This window comes from Aulostomus chinensis, chromosome 10 (genome assembly GCF_037954235.1).
Source record: "Aulostomus chinensis isolate RoL2024-O1b breed Wild chromosome 10, RoL_Achi_v1.0, whole genome shotgun sequence".
Taxonomy (NCBI): domain Eukaryota; kingdom Metazoa; phylum Chordata; class Actinopteri; order Syngnathiformes; family Aulostomidae; genus Aulostomus; species Aulostomus chinensis.
In genome coordinates, this window is record NC_141329.1 from 13,056,151 (window position 1) to 13,081,992 (window position 25,842).

Genomic DNA, 25,842 nt, shown 5'->3' on the forward strand with positions numbered 1-25,842 from the left:
AATTACAATTAATGCCACTAACCTGTATAACTTTGGTTCCCACAGCCGCATTCTCTCTCAACTCGGCTTCATATATATTCTGCCCAAACACTGGACTATACAGGTTAGCCCCCAAGACCTTAACATGAACCTGTGCAGTGCTGGTGAAGACCCCATCAGATACTGAAACATTCAAGCTATAAACAGGCTCCATCCTTTGTTTATTGTGGTTTGACAAGGTGATGATTCCAGTCTTCTTTTCCATCATAAAGTTCATCCTTTCATTTCCTGACAAAATGCTGTATTCCAACTTGTCAAAATCGGAGCTGTCAGCATCTGAGGCTTGGACACAGGTTACAAAGAGACCCTTTGGTGCCATCTCATTTACATGTGCCTCATAGAGCAGTTGGTTGAAAACTGGGGGATTGTCATTTGTGTCATTCACAACAACTATGACGGACACTTCGCTACTGAGAGGTGGGAAGCCATTATCAGTGGCCCTGACAATGAAGTCATACTTTTGAACAAGTTCATGGTCTAGCATACGAGCAGTCAGGATTAGTCCACTGCTACTATCGATGTGAAAGTAGTCAGTACTGTTATGTACATCAGAGAAGATCTGATAGCGTACAACATTGTTCTTCTCTGAGTCTTTGTCATTAGCAATAACCTGAAGGGCTGGAGTTCCAATCATGGCTGTTTCAGACAAAACAACCCTGTAGGACATTTTCTGGAAGATTGGCAAGTTGTCATTAACATCCTGAACAACGACATCAACATCAACTTCAGCTCGGGCACCAGTCAAGTAGTCTGTTGCTCTGATGGTCAGGTGGTAAGATGATGCTAATTCATAGTCCAGGGGGTGGATAACACTTATGACTCCAGTATCAAAACCAATGTCAAACTGAAGAGACGGGTCTCCATCAACAATTGTGTAGATGATGTTTTGACCTTCAGGACTAGTTGCATTGATACCAAGGATAGGTGTGTGCACAGCCACATCCTCGTTAACAGAAACAGAATAAAAGGTTTTGTCAAAGACAGGCATAGCTTTGTTGACAACAGTAATAGGGAATTCAATAGTCGAGGAGAGTGGTGGATAACCCCCATCTCTGGCATATATCACCATTGTGTATTCCATATTGGACAAGTCCGACTCAAAAGCCCGCTTGAGGTTGAGACTGCCTGTTTGCCGATCAATTTCGAAATGACCATGGTCATCCTTGAGATAATAAGACACCTCTCCATTGATTCCTTTGTCCCCATCTACTGTCATGACCCTAAAAATATGTGATCCTGGCTCAGCTTCCACTTGAACAGCTGCATAATAAGGAAGTCCAACAAACACAGGGGCATTGTCATTGATGTCCTCCACCTGGACTCGCACCATAACTCTGGCCACATGCAAACGATCGTGCTCCCTTCTTGCTTCGACAACCAGCTCATAGAACTCTTGCTCCTCGCGGTCGAAGGGTATACCGGTGGTTTGGATCACTCCAGAAGTTGGACGGATTTTGAAGCATGTCCCAGCATTCAACAGTGTATACCTCAATGGCTCATTAAGGCGGTTTCCCACAGCATTGACAACAGCCACTTTGGTGATATTCAATACATTCTCTTGAATGGAGGATGAGTAAAGGCTATGGGTGAAGCTGAGACCAGAGTCAAGAGCTTCTCGCACAAGAATGGTTATCAGAGCTGTGCTTGAGAATTTACCATCAGAGACTTTGACACTGAAGCGGAAACGCTCTTTGGAAAAGTTGTTGTTTTTAACAGTGATGATGCCATTGGAAGGCTTGATGGCAAAGTGCTCCAGTACTCCATCTGTTAGAGAGTATATGAGCTCTGTAGGGACATCTTTGTCAGGGTCAATGGCTGTCACCTGGAGAGCTTCCACTCCTACATAGGTGGGGAGAAGGAGGGTTGTTTCATACACACTCTGGGTGAAGCGAGGTGGGGAATCATTTGTGTCAATCACTTGTATTGAGACCTCAGTTGGACTGTCAGCTGTCAACTGTGGCCTGCCATTATCCCTGACCTGAACATGGAAGTGGAAGCTAGAAAATGTCTCATGATCAAGATTAGCAATAGTTCTGATGGAGCCGGTTCCTGAGTCCACTGTGAAGAACATTTTTGCAGTGTCCTCAACAATCTGGTATACTAACAGAGCATTTTGATTGCGATCAGCATCAGTGGCCTTTATTACCAGAGGTGAGTCCTCTGAGTTTAAGACCACACTATTAATTGGTGCAGCCTCACTGATGCTGCCACGGTAGTGAAGCTGCTGGAACACAGGGGGGTTGTCGTTTTCATCCAATACTTGGATCACCAGGGTAGCATTGGAGGCCAAGCCAGCCATGTTAGTAGCCTGGACTTTCAGGGTGTAAGATGCTGTAGTCTCGTAGTCTAGGGTCTTTTGAGTCGTAATCACTCCACTGTACTGATTTATTTGGAAAGTACGATCAGAGTTGCCTTCCTTGATATCATAATTGAGTGTGGACTGGCTGACTGCATTAACTGTGGTGACTGACGTCCCAACCACTGCACTCTCTGTGATGTCAGCTTGATACTCCGGCTGGGGGAACTTTGGGCCTGCATTGTTCGAGAGAGTGACAGCAATACGCACTATGGTGGTAGTGGACAGGGGAGGAGAGCCATTATCTGTTACTCTGACTGTGAGTACATAATGGCCTATGCTGGACAAGTCTAGGTCACGGGCAACAGTAATGATACCCAAAACCGGCTCAATTTGAAAGGAATTTCCAGTGTTCCCTGTTGGAAAATGATACAGGCAACATTAATTACCTAAAATATAATAACATTAAACACCAAGCATTTAGTTGTCAGGGGCACCCACCTGCTTCAATGGAGTAGTGTAGCTCTGCATTCTCTCCTTTGTCTTTGTCGAGGGCTGTGACCTGGACCACAGCTGATCCCATTGCTGCTGACTCATAGACAGAACCCTCATATAGAGCGCTAGTGAAGATGGGTACATGATCATTTATATCTTCCACCTCTATCAACACACGGGCCAGGTTCTTTCTGTAAGGGAATTCTTGGTCCTTTACCTGTGGAGAGAGAGAGAGAGAAAAGTAATAGTCAAGCTCTTGGGTTGCCTATCTTCGAAATAAGAAAAGAGGTGGTGTATTTGAGTCAGAATAAAGTTTCTTTCTTGTCTCAACCTTAATGTACTTGTCATATGAAATTTTAAAACTTGATCAGTAAATATAGTGTAAGTATTGACCTTGTGTGACAAAATACTTTTTTTTTTTTTGAGAAAATGCAAGAGGAAAACAGTCCTTTACCCCATACCAATCCAGTAAATACAAGCAAACTGAGCCCAAAACACCTATCTCGGGCATAAAGAAAGTTGTTCATGGGAATTGTTCATTTGGAATATAAGTACAGGTCCCTTTTAGAAAACAAACAAACAAACAAATAGAAAACAAAAACAGAAAAACAGAATTTCTATTTACTTAGAGAAATCTTTCTTTCCATTTTTCTTTCTAGTTACTTTCAGAAATATATTATGATTCATATATTATATTGAATATTCAACATTGGAAGTCTGAGTATTTTTTGCAAATGAATTCACTGACCCAGCTGCTGTGAGTATCTTAAAATGGTTTGCATTAATGGAAAAACAACCTTGCATAGCCTGTAAGTGGCTATATAACAAAAAATTTCAATAATTACATGGAACTGCAAAATCTCAGGTTTCCATTGTATGACATAGAGCTTGCTCTTAAGGATTCTCACTCTTTCCCCTGATAAGAGGTTATGATTTCTCTTTCAAATACAATTAACTAAAATATGTTGACTTAGGTAGAATGAGAGCATAAATATGAAGAGTGTCTGTTGATGTCCTACTAACTTCCAAAAAAGATACAGTTATACAACATACAGACGTTTTTATTTTAAGAGGCCTCTTCTTTTCAAGGGCAGTTACTACTGAGTGTAACAGCCACAAATAGTAGCCCTGTCCTCGGTTATTGAAGTTGCCTGATTTTATGTTAGCTTTTTTTACAGTTTATCTGAAAATATGTTTGAATCCTGGCACTGGTTAACTTAAGCAAGGCATGTACTTAATGTACTTAAACTTGATGTACAGAAAAATCATGTCTCACTGATATAACTGGGGGAAAAAATGATTGGAAAAAGAGGCACCATTACAGTTTATATTACAAATACCACAGGAAAATATAGCTGTATCATTCTATGTGAACCAATCAAGGTTAGTATAGCCTGAGCACCTCTAATAAGGTGAGCATGTTTGCAGATGCACAAAAAATATCAATTCAATTCTTTTATGCAGTGAATGTTATCAGTGACTAAAAATATTTCACCATGAAATCAATTGCAGAGTTTGAGCCATGGTAGTGAGTGTCCTATTATTTGTGCATTTCTAACTGGTTATCTATCTCTGTGAATGAGCACAAGCTACGGTTGTCCAGGAATTATCCACTGCCTTGGCAGCTGCTCTCAACATCCATGGATGGATGTCCAAGGCAGCCAGCAAACTGAATATTAGCATGATCTGTTTAACTGAGAGTGTGTTAGAGTGTTAGAGTGAGAGTGTTCCAGTTAGGAGTGCCAAATCTGCACAATGGGCATCGTTGAAAAAAAAACGGCTGCGGAAAGAGGTGGAACATGAAGCTAGGACGCTGTTAAAGTTAGTCCACAAGCAGTTCACTGTTTTCTTAGACACATAGTATCCTACCATGACAGTGAGGATGTGCTGGGCGCAAGCCTCATGGTCTAGACTTTGGGTAGTGTAGATGGTACCCAGGTTGGGGTGGATACGGAACAGCCGCATGCTGCTGGGGTCGATGGAGCTCTGCAGGGAGTAGCTGAGTCGGTGATGCTCATCACGGTCTGACGCCAAAGCCTGGACCACTTCTGTGTCAGTTGGTGTATCTTCAGAAATGGTTACATCATAGGTTGACTGGGAAAAGATGGGAGCATTGTCGTTGTTGTCCATGACAGTGATGTGAACCTTGATCATGAGGGGAAGACAGAGAGAAAAAGCCTGAGTGAGTCATATTTACTTACACTCAAGTGCGTGCAGAAATTTAAACAATTATTTCCAGCATGAACATTTACATGGCATTTTGGATTCACTATTTCTCCCAATATTAAAATATAATATGAGCAGTGTTGTGTCCTACAGAAAGTATTTCCTTAAATAGGTTAGATGTGGGTAAACATTTGGGTGAAAAGAGTGTGGAAAGAGATCCCCAGATCTGTTTTTGTTTTGTTTTTCAATTATGCTGTCTTCTTCAGGTTGTCTGTGCGCATGCGTGTGTGTGTGTGTGTGTGTGTGTGTGTGTGTGTGTGTGTGTGTGTGTGTGCATGTGTGTGTTTAGTGCAGTAGCAATTGGCCACCCTGACTTGTGTTCCTAGAGTTTTATCTCCACAGGGACAAAAAAGGACAGTACACAACAAATAACCCTGCCCCTGCCCTTCAGCTGGCCACACGCTACAGGAGTTTTAAAATCCTAAACAATAGTAAAATCTGGTTATGTCACACTCTTAAAAGAGAATCCAAGATGTTCTTCTCTCTAATCTCAAACATGCACATACTATAAGATTTGAAAAACACCATTGAATCATTCTATTAAGATTATTGTGCCAGAGGAAGTGGTGCAATGCCTCACGCCATCTCTCTCACATGATCTCACAAGGAGGATAATGTAAACAAAGGCTGATGCTCTGCATCAAGATGCTGCAGTAACACTAGAGAGATGTGAGAAATAACCAAATGAGAAAGATAAATGAGTCTGGATGTAAAAATGCTCAGAGAGATGTAGTCACCATGGGTTTTCCTGTACGAAGTGGGTTAACTGCCATTTCTAATACCTGTTAACAGTTGTACCACATACTGCTTGCATGAAGCGCTAATGGTTACCAAAGCTTGTCCACACAATCAACTGCTCTGCCTTTCCTTTGTTATTGGCTATTGTGGCTGTGTTCAGAAAGTACTGATATAATCATCCCAATTCAAATTCCTAAATATCACACATGTTGAAATGGGGCAGCCCTGATGTGATTGGGAGACTTGAGATTGGATCTTTAACCACCAAGGAAGAGTATCATTTGGGCAGGTAATTGTTTCTGTCCAGGCTCGAGACAGGAAAACCCCGAGGTAATCAAAATGGCTGAATCAGACACCAAGATAGACTGATTGTTATGTAGTGTGCACCCAAAATTAGTCAAACAAGAAAAATTTCAGATCAGTAAAAGACTATATTACAGCAATGAATTTGCTTGCAGGGCCAAGAAGATTTCTGTGTTCTTCTTATGTAGAACTGCACAGATCTGTGGTGATAACAGATATAAGTCTTGCTGTACTTGGCTATCCTTCGTGCCATTGGAATGATGTCACAGAACATATGTTGAATAAACAACACAATTCAATGTGCAGACTGCAGAGAAGCCATGTAGCGTGTCCGAGGTTGGTGCATGTCATGACTCATGGAAAGTTCCTGAGTCACAGATGACTATTGGTATGGCCCAGCATGAGTCAGGAAAACATAGGGTGAGAGACAGAGACAGACAGGTAGAAAACACTGACAGGGAGGCAGGAAATTAAATTTGATCAACTCCTGCGGGACCCTGAGCTGAAGCGAGATGATGCAGCAAAGAAAAAGAAAATTAATGTTGAGTATTAAAATATGCCGAGTTTAAAAATTCGTTCTCTGTCCACTTGTAGTGTAATAAGTCTACAGCAATGATTTCACATCCAGTTCTAAAGGATTATACCTTATATAGCAATAGGGCTGTATCCTTAGAAATCCATGTAAAAAGGTGTAAGCAGCTGAGAAAAAAGCTGACAGTCTTGGTCTTGTGTTTGGATCATGAATTATCTGTTAATGATCTCAGAGTCTTCCTGTGGTCTATCGTACTGATTACAATAATTTGAATATCCTCTTATCTCTGGACTCTGATGTAATCATTTGACAGAGATGCACAAACAGCAATAGTTGTAAACAATTGGTTTATTGTTAAACAGTAACAATACATGGCCAGTATTCATTTGACCAACACTATTGTTAAACAAGGCAAACTAGTAACATTATTTAACCATTCGCTATCTTATTTCTGAAGAGCAGTCATGACAGGTTAGATTTATTTTTTTTACATTTTTCTGGGGGTCAACATATGTTCATGGAGGGTTGTTCTACAGAAATAATACGTGAGTGGCAAGAGCTGTACCATCCACTAACATTATGCAGGTTAGAGTAGCAGCATGCTCTATGCAGTTGTTTTCCAAGAAACAATAGCAGGTGCTAAGAAAGGATATACCTCCATTAAAGATCTGTATCAAATTACGTATCAATTCTAAAATTAAATTTATTGTTTGCGGCACGTGGTGCAGTGGTCAGCACTGTCACCTGACAGCAAGAAGGTTCTGGGTTCGAGTCCCGGCTCTGGCGCGGGATCTTTCTGTGTGGAGTTTGCATGTTCTCCCTGTTCCTGTGAGGGTTCTCTCTGGTGCTCCGGCTTCCTCCCACAGTCCAAAGGCATGCAAATGGGGACGAGGCTGATTGATACTCTAAATTGACTGTAGGTATGACTGTGAGTGTGAATGGTTGTTTGTCTCTAGTTGTAGGCCCTGCGATGGACTGGCCACCTGTCCTGGGTGAACCCTGCCCCTCGACCGAAAGCCGCTGGGAGAGGTTCCAGCCCCCCCCCCCCCCCGACCCTAAATCAGGATAAGTGGATGGATGGAAATTTATTGTTCTTCAACTTAACATCCAACCAAATGTCATCAAAATCCATCAGCAACTTTCTGAGTTATCCTGCAATCAGACCAACATATAAAACAAACTGGTGATCACATGACCTGCTTGGTGGCGATAAAGATAAATCATGTATGTGAGCTGGATGTACGAGTGCCCAGTAGATCCCTGTGCATACCCATAAATTTCAAGCCAATTCCATGGCCAAAAAGTATCCAACATGGACCATCACAGCTGGATGAAATTGGAAAGTATAACTTGAGTTAAGTAAATACATGACCTGCTGTAAGCCTTTTAGTGTTGGAGAAAACCCACAAAAACTTGTAGTCCTTGATTAAAAACCAGGACCTCCAAGCAGAGGTGAAAGAGCTAACCACGGAGTAACAGTAAAATACACTGTAGCAGCAGTCTGACTCACAAGGGGAGCGAAGTGACAACATGTACTCTGCACACATACTGACACAGAATCCAAAGCTCTCTCCTGATTCCTATACTGTGAAAACATTAAAGTGCAGAGAAACAGAGGCGGGAGTTAAGTGCTGCCAGGCGGTGAGTCTAAATTTAAACCTTGCTGCAGCAGTTGGCCTTCTGTTGCTCAACTATGGAGACTTTCCCTGGCGGCATGACGCCATGCTGACTCTCCATCTGGGAGCCTTCGTTCCATCTTACAGGTGTGTGTGTGTGTCTGTATCTGTATACATGTGTGAAAGACAAGTCTGTGAAAGCATGGGGTGTTTTTTTAATACATTTTAGTTTAAAGCTAATGGGAGCTGACATTGGATTTCTGAATATATGGCTGAACAAAGAAGACTTTTTGAGCAGTTTTGCTGTTGTTGCCAGCATTTGCCATTAACTTCAAGCTAAATATAGCAGACTGGCTCTTTCTGCATTTTTATTTTGATAATGTGTTTGAGACACAGACTGTTCTTAACAGACATTTGGCCAGTTTTGCTGATGTTAGGTTGTAAGCAGCAATTAGCTTTATGCTAAATATATGTGGTTTCTGGGCTGCAAGGTAGTGCAGTGGTTAGCACTGTGGCCTCACAGCAAGAAGGTTCCGGGTTCGAGTCCCGGCTTGGGCACGGGATCTTTCTGTGTGGAGTCTGCATGTTCTCCCTGTTCCTGTGTGGGTTCTCTCTGGTACTCCAGCTTCCTCCCACAGTCCAAAGACATCAAGAGGGGACGAGGCTGATTGATACTCTAAATTGACTGTAGGTGTGACTGTGAGTGTGAATGGTTGTTTGTCTCACTATGTTGGCCCTGCGATGGACTGGCGACCAGTCCAGGGTGAACCCTGCCTCTCGCCCGTAGATGCTGGGATAGGCTCCAGCCCCCCCCCCCCCGACCCTTACTAGTAAGGAATATGGCGATGGATATGAGGTTTCTGTAAAGTGATATCTGAATTTATAGATTCCCCAAAAAGTATACAGGGAGGGAAATATCTTTTGAGCTCAAGAAACCACTTAATGAACAGAAGTTCACACTTGTTGACACTGTTTGAGTGTCAATACTTACAGGTGATTAAATACAACAAGAAACTTGTGTGCTGAAGGTTTTTGCCGAATTGGGTTGCAACTGTCACATCATGGTTTCAATAATATAATTATAGCTCTATAACCATGGAACATTATGGGATTTACAAGAATATACGGGAGATATATTTATAATATAAAGTACATTATAGTATAATCATACTATGTAATACTCTTTTGGACTCTACAGATGCCAGATCCATTAAACGTAGCAAAAAATGTCATTTAGCATGGTGGCACGGTGATGCAGTGGTCAGCACTGTCACCTCACAGCAAGAAGGTTCTGGGTTCGAGTCCCAGCTCAGGCACGGTATCTTTCTGTGTGGAGTTTGCATGTTCTCCCTGTTCCTGTGTGGGTTCTCTCTGGTACTCCAGCTTCCTCCCACAGTCCAAAGACATGCAATTGGGGACTAGGCTGATTGATACTCTAGATTGACTGTAGGTGTGACTGTGAGTGGGAATTGTTGTCTGTCTCTATGTGTTGGCCCTGCGATGGACTGGCAACCTGTCCAGGGTGAACCCCGCCTCTCGCCCGTAGATGCTGGGATAGGCTCCAGCCCCCCGCGACCCTTTAAAGGAATAAGCGGAAGAAAATGGATGGGATGGATGGTCATTTAGCACAGTGCCCTTGGCAGAGGTTGTCTTTATAAAATTGACAACAATGCGACAAGACAACACTATAGGAAATACAGTAAGAACAGAAACGCAAGCTGCCAGACTGTTCGGTTATCACAGATTTTTGGAGCAAAGCAGCAAGTGATCTGTAAAATGTGGTAAATGTTAACAAAGAACAGACAATAATTGCCTCTTCCAGAGAAGTTGTTTCGACTCATAGCAGTCCATTTGTTTGTTTGTTAGCAGCAACTTCCTGCCAACTTTCACTAAAAGTTGGTCGAGACTGGTAGCATGGGCCAAGAAAAGCCCATCAAATTTTGTGGCAGGACTCTTTAACATATCAAAACACAGTATTTTAATTCTTGGAAAGACTGTCTTGTCTAATTGATCATGAGCATAATGTGCGTGTTATGATGGCTAAATATGTTGGCAGGAAGAGATGAAGTTAGACATGAAAATAAGAAGAGTATTTTAGTGATCAGTGTTTTTGTGTGTTCAAAGCACCAACTTAGAAGTGACATTTGGGAAACCCCCAGACTGACATTATGTGTGAGACAAAGACAGACGACTGGGGGCCAATATGTCATAAAGACAAGTGTGGATGTGACACTGGTGGCAGAATATGATGAATGTACAATGAGACAGAATATAAATGGAGAACATGAATATGTCCCATTCCACAATCTTGACACTCAGTTTAGGAAACTGACCTTCCTTGAAAATGACAAGATAAGTTGTTTTTGTGTGTGTGTGTGTGTGTGTGTGTGTGTGTGTGTGTGTGTGTGTGTGTGTGTGTGTGTGTGTGTGTGTGTGTGTGTGTGTGTGTGAACTAATAGGCATTTCACTCACCCTAAATGTCGGGACAATTCTTTATGTGTCATAAAAATGCAAATATATAACCTTTTCTCCTTGTCCTCCTGGGGACAAAATCTGTTCCCTCTCCAGCAAAACTAAATAATTTCTGAGATTTTTGTTAAGGTTAGGTTTAGGTTTAGGCATGAATTTGGGTTATGTTAAGATTAAGTGTGTGTGTGTGTGTGGCAAGGGGGTGGCCGCGGTTATCTCATATTCAGCTGTAACACTCTTAGGTTTGAATTAAATCTATATGTGGTTTGCAATTCAAATGTCACTTTTCTTAACACATGAGGGCCTCCTAGTAGTCCATGAGGGCAGGTGGTCTCTACAGTAATTTTTGTATTTAAATTTTCATGTATTAATGGAAAAATAGAGGGCCCTCAGAGAGCCCACACTTCCACCAAGGTAGTATGACATCATCAGCCTCAGATCTGGTTCAAGATCAATCCCAAAACCTAAATGATTGTTCCTCAACCTAAATGTTCCCCTATCATCCCGCTAAATTGTATCCATTTATATTCAGAACATTGAAGTTATCCTGCTTACAGACAGACACCTTTGAAAGTTTGACCGAAGCTCTTCAGGAATACAGTTCAGAAAACCTTAACGTGACTACTGCTTAATGTCAAGCTTAATGTGTTTGTTCCTCTTTTTTCCCCATTCTTTCAGCTTTGGTGAGTAAAATGTTCACTCATCTTACAAAAAGACTAATGGGTGAACTCTGAACATGAAACAAAGTTACAAAAAAGTTGACCCATCCCCCAATAAGAGAGGTTGTGTGTTACCTGTGTATATGCAGAGTTGGTGCCATCTGTGGCCTGCACCGTCAGGTTGTAGAAGGACCGCTGTTCAGCATCCAGAGGCTTGGCGATGATGATGGTGCCCACAGCCTTCTCTATGTCAAACACACTGTCACTGTTTCCACCTGGTCCATACAGGAAGGAAGGGGGTTGGTGGGGTCACAACAGTGTCAAACATGCAGGCATACTCTGAACAAACACTAATTATGATGATGAGTATGTGGATATACACACAAAAAACACCAGTGATTTACTATATTGATTTAAATAGGCCACATATATAAGACACCTGCTGTTTTGTTTGTCAGATATGTTGCTCCAGTGATCAGACTCAGCCACATAAAACAAAACCACTTCTGCATACACACACTTTGTTGTCATCTTGGTGTGGCTGTGACACACACACACATACACATCAGCTCCATACACTATGCAAACCAACAGTGAAAAGCACAAGATCAAAGCAACTGTACTGGACATGCAGGCGGCAGCGGCGACACAAAAACTGTGTGTGCGCGACCGGTTAGACCACTGACAGGCCACAGCAAAAGTTCCAGCATGAAAATACAGAAACAATCATGAACTATTGTTATTTTGGTTTTGTCTCCAGTGCTTTCTAACGTGTCAATATGCTCAGTGCCTTGCTACGAATGACCTCTCATGGAATATCAACATTTTCTACATCTAAATGGGTCAAGAGATTAACCATATTTTGCACCAGTACAGGCCATGACAAAACAGAGCAGAGTACAACGGCTTGTCTTTTTGTACTGTAACTGTACGTCACTTTCTTTGTGACAGCCCTAGTCCTTCTACCAGGCCCTGATTTTTGCTGCAGGTTCCTGTTGGGGTGGAGCCAGATGGCCGTTATACATCAGCTGGGGGGATACAGACCGGTTGTTCCATGTGCTCAGTCGCAGCATTTTCCCTCTTCATGCACCATTCTGTTTTCCTCAGGGCTTTGGCCATGCTGGTCATTTATTTTTCACATCCAACCTGCACCACATTCTTTCTTTCATCTATCTACCTTCTAACATATTGGGTTCCTCTTCATATGGGCTTGATTATTTTGTTAACACTTTTGTTGGCTGCAAAATTAATTTATTTCTTTCATTCTGCCAAATTTGTTCTCCCATGGCCACTTTTGGTAACAAATTCAGAATTTTGAAATTAAAATTATTTTGTTGTTGTTATTCTTTAAGCAGGTTAAGAGGAAGTTATACTAAGATGCGAACAGGATCAAAAAGCCTTTAAAACTTGTAAAGACACAATTTGGTCCACCATCATTATCCAGCGAACCAAACTGTAGAGAATTCTCAAGCTAAACAAATTCGGAACTGGCACAACCCACCACTGTGTTCATGTTGGTGGAAAGGAGATTTTTTCCTGAACCATGGCAAACATGTTGAAAACATTTTTACAACATTCTCTCTCATTTTTAACTATCACATCCTTCCACACACAAAAAATGGTACCCAGGTGGCATCAGAGTATGCAATCAGCTGTTCAAATGTGCACGTTATCTGGTATTCTATGTGTAAGGATCGATCTTTACCATATTTTGAAGGACTAACAAAATGCATTGCATTATTTGGGAAAATATCGAACATAACCAGAAACATTACAATGTGTTTATACATTTGTAGAAAAAGGTTCAAGTTGATGACAGCTGATGGTCTGAAAGTATAACAAAGTGAAAAACAATATCTTCCAACATAATCAGTAAGCATCAATATGAATAAAAAAGGTCATAATGTTTCTTAAAGTGTGCTGAGATGCATGTAGACACTGACAGCTCTTCATGTGGTTGAGTCATACCGGGGGTGTGTGAAGCTCCACTGCAGGTTTAGGCTGGCTGTAATGGTTACCATGCAAACATAAGGCATCTCATTTTTCTTGTCTCACCACCCACGCTGAATTAGAGGCCTCATTTAGTCTCAGCTGGATTGGGGGTGGATGGAAACCTTGGGTGTAAGAAATGAAGAGTGTGTCCTTTATCTGCTGTCTACATGCCTGAGTGGATGTCTGTGTTGAGTGTGTATGGGTCAGACTCAAAGGGATTCCTCGACAGAACTATAACAGCTAAGACCTCAGACCACCACTACCCACCCAAGGCTTACTGTGTATTTATGTACACGTGTGTGCGGCAACACATGCTATTATGTTCTATATATATGGTGAGCCAGTATGAAGTATTCAAAAACACACTGTCCTCTCAGGGCTATCATAATATTATCCTCATTGTAGCTCTACTGATCTCTACCAAACGTTGTAGCTTGAACTGTTGACCAAAGGTACACTCTTCAAAGCCTTGAGAAGGTGATGTAATATCGTAATTACAAATACACAGTATTTATCAGCAACCTTCTACCTAAGTGGTGGTCTGGAGCTCTGTAATGCACACAGAAGCATGAAGGGTATCTATCTGCTTTTCTGGCTCTAAAAAATATGGAGATTAAGCATGTATTCCAAAAAGTTGGCAAGTTGCTCTGAGCAACATTAGTTTGAAAGCCATTGACTACAATTGTACCTGGCAGCAGGAGCCGTCCATCAAAACAGCAGTCTCAACCTACAGTTGATGAGATGAATCAAACCGCAGTTATTCACTATTCTCAATTGTCTTGTCACCGTACATTCTTACAAAATAGTCTAGGCTGAGACTTAGAGGTGACAAAGCAGGTTGGCACAAGTTCTTCTGGAATGTTTTAGCTCACTTTACCGGCTAATTCACATGCTAATCTGGATGCTATAGCAGAATGTGATCTATGAACTTCAGATTGTTAATCAGAGCAACAGCTTGGGGATGGCATGGCTTGATGTGGCCGTCTAGCGACCGAAGGGTCGATCCTCACTTCCCCCGGTGACCATGTCACTGTATCCTTGAGCAAGATACTGAACCCCTAACTGCTCCAGATGGCCCGCGATGGACTGGTGACCCATCAAGGGTGTACCTCACCCAATGTCAGCTGGGATAGCCCCCCCCCCCCACCACACACACACACACACACACACACACCCACAGAACCCTTAACCGATAAGCGGAAAAAAAAATAGATGGCTGGATCATGCAACAGCGATTAGGCAGTTGACCCATCTTGTGCTGCCATGCTTACACCTTTTACACGAGCTGCCATTGATGAGGACTTGTGAGTTGCATTAGCAGTGCTACATAGTATAGCAGCCTAAGATGGATGGTGAGTGCATAGTGACTGCAAGCATAATTAGCTTCATCTCAAACCTGACTCTAAATAGGCATATTACATAATCAAAATTCATTGAGAAATTCAGTCACATAGAGACACTGATAACAGCTTCATAAAGGCAACATCTCATCCAACTGTTGATCAGTAATAATGGTCCCCATGACCAAATATAGACTTGGACTGCTTCCTTTGTAGCTTTTTATTTGCTTTGTGGGTTTGTTTGTTGTTTTTTTTTTTTGCATCATGTCTTTTTGATTTGCATTCTGGCATTTTCCTTTGCCACCTACTCAACTTCTTTGTCTGCTATGCATACTGCCTGTCAGTGATATAACTCTTTACACCCTCCGCTGTTATTGGATCATAAAGGATTGGATGATCAGAGAACAAAGCGACTCATTTAACCCTACTTGACACACTAACACTTCAGACACCTTGGTACACACCTCTTTTTAATGTCCCTTAATGCAAAGATGAGCAGGTTCGGTCATCTCACTACAGTGCAATTGTAAATTCCATCCTGTTTCCAAGCTGTTCTGGTCATTGCTCCAACCCGCTGCCAGCATAACTCACGAGGGGGACATCACACATGGGAGGATCATGATATTCCATCCAGTTTCAAATAGGCACCCCATCCAAACAGAGGAGATGCTAGAGCAGCAGTCAGGACACATGCTCACATTTTGCTTTTGAACAGAAATGTGTCTAAGCCAGCAGCAACTACGGGAGCCAAACCAGTGACCCTCATGTTGGGAGGCACTGTAATAGACCCCTGCACCAATGTTGTTGTGAGAGCACACTCACTTACTTTGGTTTTCTGCAAAACTCAGAGCCTGTCATTACTAAAGTCTGACTGCATGCTGCAATTTCAAGTCACAGCTCATTAGAGAACAGTTACTCAATTTTTATCCTTGTATTAATGCTCACATGGACCATGATTTGGTTGCCAGCGGCTTCCACACTACTGCCTCTCATAGAAAATCAATGACTTCTGGTCACTTTGATGCTCTTGCCGGTCCCTGCTTGAATGTAGTGCCGCAGTGACTTTCTAACTATATATTTCCTATTTTCCTGTGGTCATAATTACAAGTCAGTTGGCCGAACCCTGCAGCACAATAGAGACGGATTTTGAGTGAAGTGGAAGATGAAATATTATAATGCGAACAATACAATAAGGAATATAGTTGTCACCTACAGTGTCTCGAGTCAACAACTATTTGTAATAAATCTGAAATCATTCATAATTCATCAGGAAATATGTGAAAACATTAACAACTGAACTGATACTGAAATGAAGAGAATGTGAGAAAGATAGCTGTAATAATCCATGTGAAAACTGTTTTTGAAATGAAACCCAACATAAAAATAATCAGACAGACAACACCAGACTTGATGGGAAAGTGGAGAACTGATTTGCCTACTTCTGCACATACTCTGAATGAGTATGAACAATGCTCAAAGGAAGGAGCCGTGCCTGCCATTCAACATAAACCTCCTCATTTAGGATATGTGGAAGAGGAAGGCTTGGACAGAATGCCACTGAGGCTGGAAAAAGCCAAATTACAGAGAGGGAGAACCCATTCCTTAGCTCTAAAATAGGTTTCCACTGTCCATCTAACACAGTTAATGCTCATTGGCTCAGTTAGAGGGTTGAGTCTCTCCACAGTATAAAGCCTCACTATATTAGTTGCAGAGTGGTAGTGACAAAAAATCATATGTAAATAGTTAAAATATATTGTCTTTTGTCTTTGTTATACCTTCCAGCGCTACTTGGTGTATTAAACCTTTTTTTTTAATCATTTGGCTCCGTTTCTGGTAGTGTTATCACATTTTGGAAGATTAAGAGAATGTTTGACAATTAATGGATTTTTCAATTTTAAAATCAAAACCTGGACAATTATTAGACACTGCTTTATTTGGCCTGTTCAGCACAAAAAAAATCCAATGAAAACATATTAAAATTGACATTTTTGATCCAATAGCCATAAATTAGGAAAAAAAATGCAGTGGATTATTTCTGAGAAAAATGTATTTTTTAACGATAGTACTTTCATTTCATTTCACCGTGTTTGGCGGATGGAGCACATACATGACATCTCCACAATATCCCCTTCATGCTCTTCATGCTACAAGAATATTCATCATCAATCAAAAACTTGTCACAGAATTCACGAGCTACTTCATATAACAGTTTTGTGGTCACATTTTTCAGTTTGGTTCAGTTCGTGTACTATTTCTGACCGCTAAAAAATTGACGTATCAGCATAAGATATAGTATAAAGCCCTAACCCAACACTTACAGTTTTTGAAAATCAGTTTTTCTAAATGACATGTCCTGTAGTCATGTGCTTAAGGTATAACCCTAACCTTAGCTACTATGTTTGTGCAACTGTGTATTGTGTCTAAACCAAACCAAAATCTGACCATAGCATCAACATATTATACATAACTGTTTTTTGTTTTTTAATTTTTGGCCATCCACGTAGTGCTTTGGCCATGCCCACCAACACAGCGGTCACCAGCTTGATTCCCCAAGTTGACGCTGGCTTAGTTGAGCATTATTTCTTGGTGACCCCAGAATGCAAAAAGAGTATTTACTTTGAAAATAATAACTACTGATGATGCTCAGCAATCCACGAACGCACCGATCTGAGCTGAAAACTAACTGAGAGATTTCCGGTTGAGTGCTTGTTCCTGCTTCTTCATAGTGCTGAGTGTGACCAGCTGGCACATTAAGTTGAACCAGCTTCTTCACACAAATTCAGGGTAACACCTAACTGGAAGTGATATTTGTGTTCAGCTCAAAGTTTTTGTGGATTTCCGATCATATGGCTTGACAACATAGATGTGAATAATTCCAGACAATACACTTAAAAGTTTTGGTGTTGATTTGTTGCTGTAGCCGTTGCTGACTGTCAGTCTTTTTTAGTTTCACCCTGAATATATCTTGCATTCTGAAGTCAAAGTAACTAGGGGAAAAACAAAAACAAAAAAACAACTCTGTAAGGTAGGCCATATATGTAGTCTGTTTCCACTGGTCTTTGCTGCATTTTTTCTTTTTGGCTAAAACAAATTTTCCACCTTAGTCCAGCATACAAACCTCCTCTTTGTTCAGCCAGCAGCATTTCAGAATTTTTTTTCTTCTTTTAAATGTGCAAATGAAATTGTCCATAAAGGCAGGAGAATGGAAAATCCTCTCTTAATGACGTTCATGTCTCAATGGCATGATTCCATTTGTGGATAAAAATCTCTTTGTTTTGCTTTATTCATTCATCTGCTCTCCCACATTATCACCTTACTTTTTCTGTCTCCTATCTTTTTGCCCCACGTCTGCTCCGGCTCCCACCTTCCTATATTCAGACATATCATATTTTGATTTCTCACATCCATGGTCTTAGTGTTGCTGGATGTGTGTAGGGCCTGAAAGCACTGCGTGACGATTGCGATTTCTCACAGGCTTTGATCACTCTATCTGGGTTTAGAAGTGCACATTTTGGCATGTGTTGGGTTGCTAAGTGAACTGGTGGCTGAATTGTTCTTCTTCAGTGCCAAACATACTGTCCCGCAGCTGAGTGAAGCCATTACGATAATGGCTCTAAGATTTTTATGCGAATGCAGGGCATGCATTAATTCCATTAGGAATGTGTGTACAGGTGGTGCCAGCAGCAGGTCAGCTGTCACAGAGGTAACCCTGGGATTGTTGCCATGGAAGCTGCTAAAAAGGTTATGCCACTTTTTTTCCCCCTTTTTTGACAAAAAAAGCCATCGTCCTTTGATTAACCTTGGCTGCAATCACGTCCGTTAACACACAAATGCAAACATACACGCGCACACACAATGAGACGCATCCATAAAACGAACACCAATCTGTTCAGGCTCCTCCCATGTGGTTTACTCCCCCTTGGTCAACAACCTGCAGCAGCCCTACTAACAGATGCCTCCTCACTATAGATATGATAACATTTGCCCTAATGACCAAAAGTGATGCTTGAAGGGGTTCCTTCATTGTTATAGTCTGACAAAAAAAATCACTAACCAAGTTGTGAGATAGATAGGATTTACCGCCTCCAACCAACCAATCACTGGAAGAGCAACATCGATGAGAAGCACATGGGCTGACGATGAGCACCGACGAAAATAACAAGGAAAAAGAAAAGGTGAGGAAAAGAAAGGAAAAGAAAGGAAGTGGATAGGAGACAGCAAAGAGTGGAAGCGGAAGTGAGATACCTTCTGAGGAACAGTTCCTGCCGCAAGTGCTCTGCAGAATATAGAACATCTCAAGGAAAGACCTGGGACCTTCCAGGCACGAAGCGTTGAGGAAAGAGAGGAGAGAGAAGGTGAGACACGGAGGCCACCGAGGCCCGAGGAAGGAGGACAGGAGGATGACGTGATGAGGAGACAGACACTTCTTCCAATTGGCAGAGGTTGAATCCAGTGTGCAAATGTATTGGAAATTATCCAGCTCTTACATTTTAAGGAATATTAGATATCTGTCATAGGAAATGATTCCTGTTTTTGGTAAGCTTTGCGACACTGACTCATGCCAGCTTTAATTAACGCACCTGCCAGAAAATATTTCTGGCCATCTAAAAAAAATTGCTTCACTGCCTTATTGTTAGATGTCAGTATAAAGATTGTGTGCATTTTTCTTTTTAGACATACATTATGGTTTGGGGCTTGCAAAATGTATAAGATAAAATTCATCTATTTATTGTGGGGAAAGGGTTTTCAATCATATAATATAACATAATGTTTGATTGTAGTTTATTACTTGTGTTTCTTTCCAGGAATAAATGAAGTTCAATCCAATCATTATTACTGCATTAAAGCAATACTTCACCCAATATGTTTTCCCATTACTTCTTTGCAACTCCAAAATGCAGAAAGAGTCAGCTTCATACTCTGGATTTAACTTGAAGCTGTAGGACACAAAGACTAACAACCAGCGAAACAACATTAAAACTGTCCAAGCTCGTCTACAAACTCAAGCATTCTCATATAATCAGCATCTTCTTTATCTTGATCAGTAAACTCAGTAAATCACGATCACTTTAACTTGTGCTATAAAACAAACAAACTATGAAACTTACAGTTAAGCGCCACCATAAACAAGCACGAACAAGAGTGACCAAATTGGTTAACCTGAAGGCAGCAGCTGGTCAGCACATGAGCACTGGACCTGAAGGGTTACATCGTGTTTTGTCATTGTTTTTGTTCCTGTAGCTGTTGATCGCCGTCATTCTCCATCGGCTTCAAGCTAAATATACATGGCTTGCTCTTTTGGCATTTTGGAGTCAAAAACGGTTGATATGGGAGGATAATAAACATCTCCTTAAGGTCAACAAACCCGTTTGTGAGTACTTGAAATACAAATACATTATTTGCATCTTACTGCTTCATTAATGTTAATGAATGAAGAGATCAAATATCTGAGAGGAAATGAATGTTATTCCAGGGAAAGGTTGCTCAGCAAAGTGAAAATATTGAAATATTGGAATGAAGAGAGAGAGAGAGAGAGAGAGAGAGAGAGAAATAGCGAAAGAAAGATAGAAGGACATAGCTATGACAGCCAAAGCACAAGTCAGAAGGTATCTCCACCTGGATACACGCTGCTTACTGTCACTGCTCAGTGACAACAAAAGGAAAGATGGATGGTGCATTATGAACACTGCAGTCCTTCCTGTTGTCCATCTACATTGGATGGATTGGAACCAAGAATACACACTGAGCACCAGATATCATTTCAATCTAATAGAATTAGAATCAGAAGTGCTGATAATTAGAATTATGAAATCACTTTTACCATACCAGAGTCACATGGCATACATAATGCAGGGAAATTGAGCTTAGTGTGCGGCGTGTGACATAATCTGGTTAAGCTTCTCAAGTGGGCGAAAGTCAACTTTGATGGATCAAAGGCGTTTAAACAGTGCCATGTTGGGCATTTCCCTCTTAAAGGGGAAAGTCACACTGGTTTCTTTTGGAATGCTTACAGCAAGCTTGCACCTCCTCTGGGGACAGGCAGTGAGAGAGGGGCTAAATAATGTGTGAATAAAAGATAGAAATGACTCCATCGCTTTCAGGGATACTGCTGTTATAAGGCGAGACATTACAGGTTAAGAGGATTTCCAGAAATTTTATGACTGGAAATAAAAAATAGGACTGAAATTTTTAAAACCTATTAGGACATGAAAAAAAAACCTAAAATGTTTGTGGATGTAATTTGGTTAAGATTCTCAGTCATCCAGGTCATGGTTCTTCTCTGGTATTTCTCTGAGTGGGTGTGACTTTCTACAGTCGAGTTTGTAGAAAGTCACAACGGGAAGGAGTTTTAGAAACCTGCAACTCCCCTCCAGCGACTCAAAACTGAAGAAGTCCTTGGATGAGAAGGAAACATCTTAAAGAGAACTGAAACAGTCCTGCTGAGAACAACACAGCACTTAATAGTTTGTGCCTGTAGTGTCTCACCTTAAAAAGATATTTATCTTGTAAAGTGCCTTTTGTTGAAGTGTAATTCTGAAGGCAAACCATTATAGATGATGCTATGAAACATCATTATTATTTTTGATCCTACTGGGCATAGCTACATATGGACCTGTTCGCTATAGAAGCTGTGGTGACGGGTATGGGCGGGGCATAACGGATCATGCATGAGGCAACAGTACCTGAGCTGCATCTCGTCAACACCAGTGCACAGCAGCACACATTGATTCTGTCAGCCCAACAGGTCATGCACAGAGAACTGGGCTCCGCCTCGCTCACAGCACACTGGCTGACACAGGTCCAGCCTCAGCCTCAGCTTTGTTTTTACCTGTGATGTCAAACCACAAGGGGGCTGAGCTCTGCTGCAAGGAGACCACACCCACAATCTCTGCCACCTTGTCGTTCTCTGTAATGGTGAAGTTGTAGAAAGGCTCATCAAACAGCAGGTGCAGAGCTGAGGGAGGTGGTCGACGTATCCACTCAATGTGGAGACGAGCTGTGGAGGACTTCTGAGGACGACCGTTGTCTGTTGCTTTGATCTGAAGGGAGAAGTCACACTGTAATGTAACGAATGTCTCTCAAAAGAGTCAGACATTTAATTTGCATGAAACACTTATCAGAGACCTTTATGTTGAAATTTATGAACCCCATTGATTCCCTTTTTAAACAAATACACAATAGCCCATAGTCAAATTTGCAATTATAAATGGAAGAAAAAATAGCAGAGGGCAAAAAGTTAATCCTTTACTTTTTTTACTTTGGTGTTGTTACTCTGAACACAGCAAAAAAATTGCTGATGTCCCACGAGGGGACAAATTTTATTGAGTGTTACACCATGACTGTGCCTGCTGTGTTGTGTTACAGTAAGAGTTGCATCAATTTATCTTTTATTTATTATATTATTATTTTGTGTATATATATATATATATATGCCTATGTCTGGAGAGTTTGGGCTCCTTCCTATTCATCTACACCAGTGGTTCTCAAACTTTTTCTGTCATTCCCCCCTTTGGAGGAAGAAAAATTTTCATTCCCCCCCACGCCAATTTTTTTGACAAAATAGGCCATGTTTAACTTTATTGACCTATTAAAAATTACAAACATTCCTTCAGTTTTTCAGAACTAGAAAAAATGAAATAAAATGTGTTTCATCCCTGTCAAATATCTCTCCATTTTAAAAACAGACCTGACAACAGTTGCTATGAAAGAGGTTTAAAGCGCGGTTTGGTTCCGCCGTGAAAAAAATTCCGACGTCCAAACATTAGTTCCCCCCCTCCCCTCTTCCCCCCCGGTGTTTTTCGCGGTGGAACCATAAACAAAGCGAAAGGTGAGGGGGGAAATAACGTTTGGACGTCGGGTGACTCGCGCCCCACACACTTTGAGAAACGCTGATCTAGACCAAAAGATTTGCATGTGAAGATCAGTTTCTTTTGCACACCAAGGATGGACTTTACAGCTGCAGCCCAAATGACATGTTATATCGTAAAATTGTGTTTTTTCAAAGAAATTTAAACATATCTATTCAACAACTATATTTGTTCTAAATCCTGTTGTCAGAGTTGCTAAATGATGAATACTTGCGTACAGTCAGGATATCGTAGCTCCCTGCAGTGAAGGCCTTGCGAGATGACACCACTGCAGTCTTGGGGTCAATGAAGAACTTCCCGTCCTCATTACCATCCACAATGCTGTAGGAGAGGTCGCTGTTGGGTCCATCATCACGGTCATAGGCGAATACCCGGTAGATGGGCTCCCCCTTCTTCCTCCGCTCCCTCTCTGGCAGTTTGACCTGGTACACCTTCTCTGGAAATGTAGGCTTGTTGTCATTTTCATCCAAGACCTGGACCATCACCCATACAGTACTCTGCCTGGAATTAGGGCCCCCATCTGACACCAACACCTACAGGGGTACAACAGAGCCAGAAATTTAGTGTTAATACACCCACTCAAACTAAGGCCTATCCAGGATCACAAGGATTTTGTCTTGGAGGACATGACAGCCAAACTAAACTTACACTGCCTTCAAAAATTACCTCCTTTATGCTGCTGAAGCAAATTACAGTGGACTAAAAAGTAACAAACAGGATAAACCTTTGACCATCAGAAGCCAAATGTCAGCAACATGGTAAAATTATATTTCCTGACAATAATATATGGCACATATCACTTATAGACCTCCATATCTGTCTTGATTTCCTAAATCCTGCAGCAGATATGGTCACTGTCACTGATATTTTTTAAAACTGTGAGGATTTTTAGCAATCTGTCAGATAAAATTTGAAATGGCAAAACCTTTTGGTATGGAAATCTGAGGACTATGGGACACACATGGACATTTTTCACTATCATGCAATGTCTTTCATTGCTACATGCAAATGTTTGCTTGTGTAAGGACAGGCGCTGCAATAATAATAATTTAGAAATGTATTTCCTTTATTGATTGAAATATAGCTATGGAGCTCCAATTAATTTTGCAATTGAATTACCATTTAATTACCAATTACCATGTGAATCCCCTGCCTTCTGGTCAGGGGATGCTCAGGCCTACAGTACAGCCAGGGCTGAGCTGAAGAGGGGCATTAAAAGGCCAAACACCACTGCAAAGGGAACGTAGAAGAACACTTCTCCAACTCCAGTCCCCGACGTACTGTACGTGGCAAGGACTCCAGATCATCACAGACTACAGGACCACCAACCCCACCCCCACCTCCTCTGATGTCTCTTTCTTCAACGAGCTTCACAACATTTATGCTCGTTTTGAGAGGGGGAACCTAACAACTGCAACCAAGGCAGATGTGACTCCAGACCTCCAACCACTGACTCTCTCTCCCAGGAGCGGTGCTGAGCAGGATTAAAGTACACAAGGCTGCGGGCCTTGATGGCATCCCTGGACGTGTTCTCAGAGCGTGTTCTGGGGAGCTGGCAGGAGTGCTGATGGACATATTCAACCTGTCCTTAGCCCGCACTGTGGTACCGACCTGCTTCAAGTGCACCTCCATCGTCCCGATACCCAAAAACTCTAACCCATCAAGCCTCAACGACTACTGTCCGGTAGCCCTCACCCCCATCATCACAAAGTGCTTTGGAGGGCTGGTCCAAGCACACCTCAAATCCTGTCTAGCCCCCACCCTGGAACCCCACCAATTTGCATATCATCAGAACAGGAGCACAGAGGATGCAGTCTCCACAGCGCTGCACTCTGTCCTCTCACACCCGGACAACAAAAACACCTACGTCAGAATGCTGTTCATAGACTTCAGTTCAACATTCAATACAGTCATCCCCTAAAAACTCATCACAAAACACACAGACCTAGGCATCAGTTCCCTCATGTGCCACTGGTTACTGGACTTCCTGACCAGCCGGCCCCAACATGTCCGGCTGGATAACCACTGTTCATCTACCATCACCATAAACACTGGTGTACAACAAGGCTGTGTGATGAGTCCTTTTCTTTACTCCCTCCTCACCCATGACTGCAGACCTGTCGATGGTTCCAACACCATCAGTTTGCAGATGACAGCACGGTGATAGGCCTCATCAAAGACAGCTATGAAGCCGCCTACAGGGAGGAGGTAGATCGTCTGGCTGAGTGGTGCGACACCAACAACCTGCTGCTCAACACCAAGAAGACCAAGGAGCTCATCGTGGACTTCAGAAGGAATGCTGACCTACATCCACCCATTCACATCAAGGGGACGGTGGTGGAACGTGTGAATAGTTTCAATTTCCTGGGAGTCGACATCTCCGAGGATCTCACCTGGATGACCAGCTGCTCCAAGCTGGTCAAGAAGGCTCACCAGCGCCTCTTCTTCCTGAAGACTCTGAGGAAGAACCACCTGTCCTCAGACATCCTGGTGAACTTCTACTGCTGCACAATTGAGAGCATCCTGACCAACTGCATTACAGTCTGGTACGGGAACTGCTCTGTCTGGGACCGGAAGGCATTGCAGAGGGTGGTGAAAGCTGCCCAGCGCATCGCCGGAGCACCACTTCCTGCCATAGAGGACATCTACAGGAATCAGTGTCTGAAAAGGGCTGGGAAGATCATCAAAGACTCCAGTCACCCAGCACATGGACTCTTCATCCTCTTGCCTTCTGGGAGGCGCTACAGGAGCCTCCGGACTAAGAACAGCAGGTACCGGAACAGCTTCTGCCCCACAGCTGTCACACTTCTAAACCCTGCCTCATGACATCTGAACCGCAACAACACTAATGGACTGAACACACATCAACCACATCAACACTAATGGACTGAACACACACACACACACTCACAACCACTGAACCACCACTTACAATTACCTAGAATTACCTGCACTTTATATCTGTAAACCAACTTAAAATCTGTCAACTCTCACAGCACTACAGTAAATACATCCAACATTGCACTACTGCATAATTTATCTGTCATATACTTCTATTTATAGTCTGTTTATAGCCTTCATATTTATAACCATATGTATAATCTGTTCATAGCCTGAACATTCTTATAGTTATAGCATATTCATAACAATGTTATATACCCGTGATATACCCATGTATATATCGCCTTCATACCGTGTACATTGTAAACATATTTATACTTGCTAAGCACTTCTGGATGGATGCAACCTGCATTTTGTTGCTCTGAACT

The 25,842-nt window shown here is 42.0% G+C and overlaps 1 protein-coding gene across 5 annotated transcripts in view; it reads right to left on the bottom strand.

Annotated features, from left to right (window-relative positions):
• The window catches only part of fat3a (FAT atypical cadherin 3a), a 214,422-nt gene that overhangs the window by 46,434 nt on the left and 142,146 nt on the right, over positions 1 to 25,842 (bottom strand). For 3 of the 5 annotated variants that reach the window (XM_086216109.1, XM_086216107.1, XM_086216106.1), the window contains exons 5-11: positions 22,792 to 23,106; positions 21,535 to 21,745; positions 18,951 to 19,019; positions 11,509 to 11,648; positions 4,700 to 4,975; positions 2,837 to 3,047; positions 23 to 2,751 (exon numbers count right to left, since the gene is read on the bottom strand). In XM_086216109.1, coding sequence (XP_086072235.1) covers positions 23 to 2,751; positions 2,837 to 3,047; positions 4,700 to 4,975; positions 11,509 to 11,648; positions 18,951 to 19,019; positions 21,535 to 21,745; positions 22,792 to 23,106 — 3,951 coding nt within the window. The remainder of the gene's footprint in view (positions 1 to 22; positions 2,752 to 2,836; positions 3,048 to 4,699; positions 4,976 to 11,508; positions 11,649 to 18,950; positions 19,020 to 21,534; positions 21,746 to 22,791; positions 23,107 to 25,842) is intronic. The other 2 variants (XM_086216110.1, XM_086216108.1) reach the window with 1 other exon arrangement.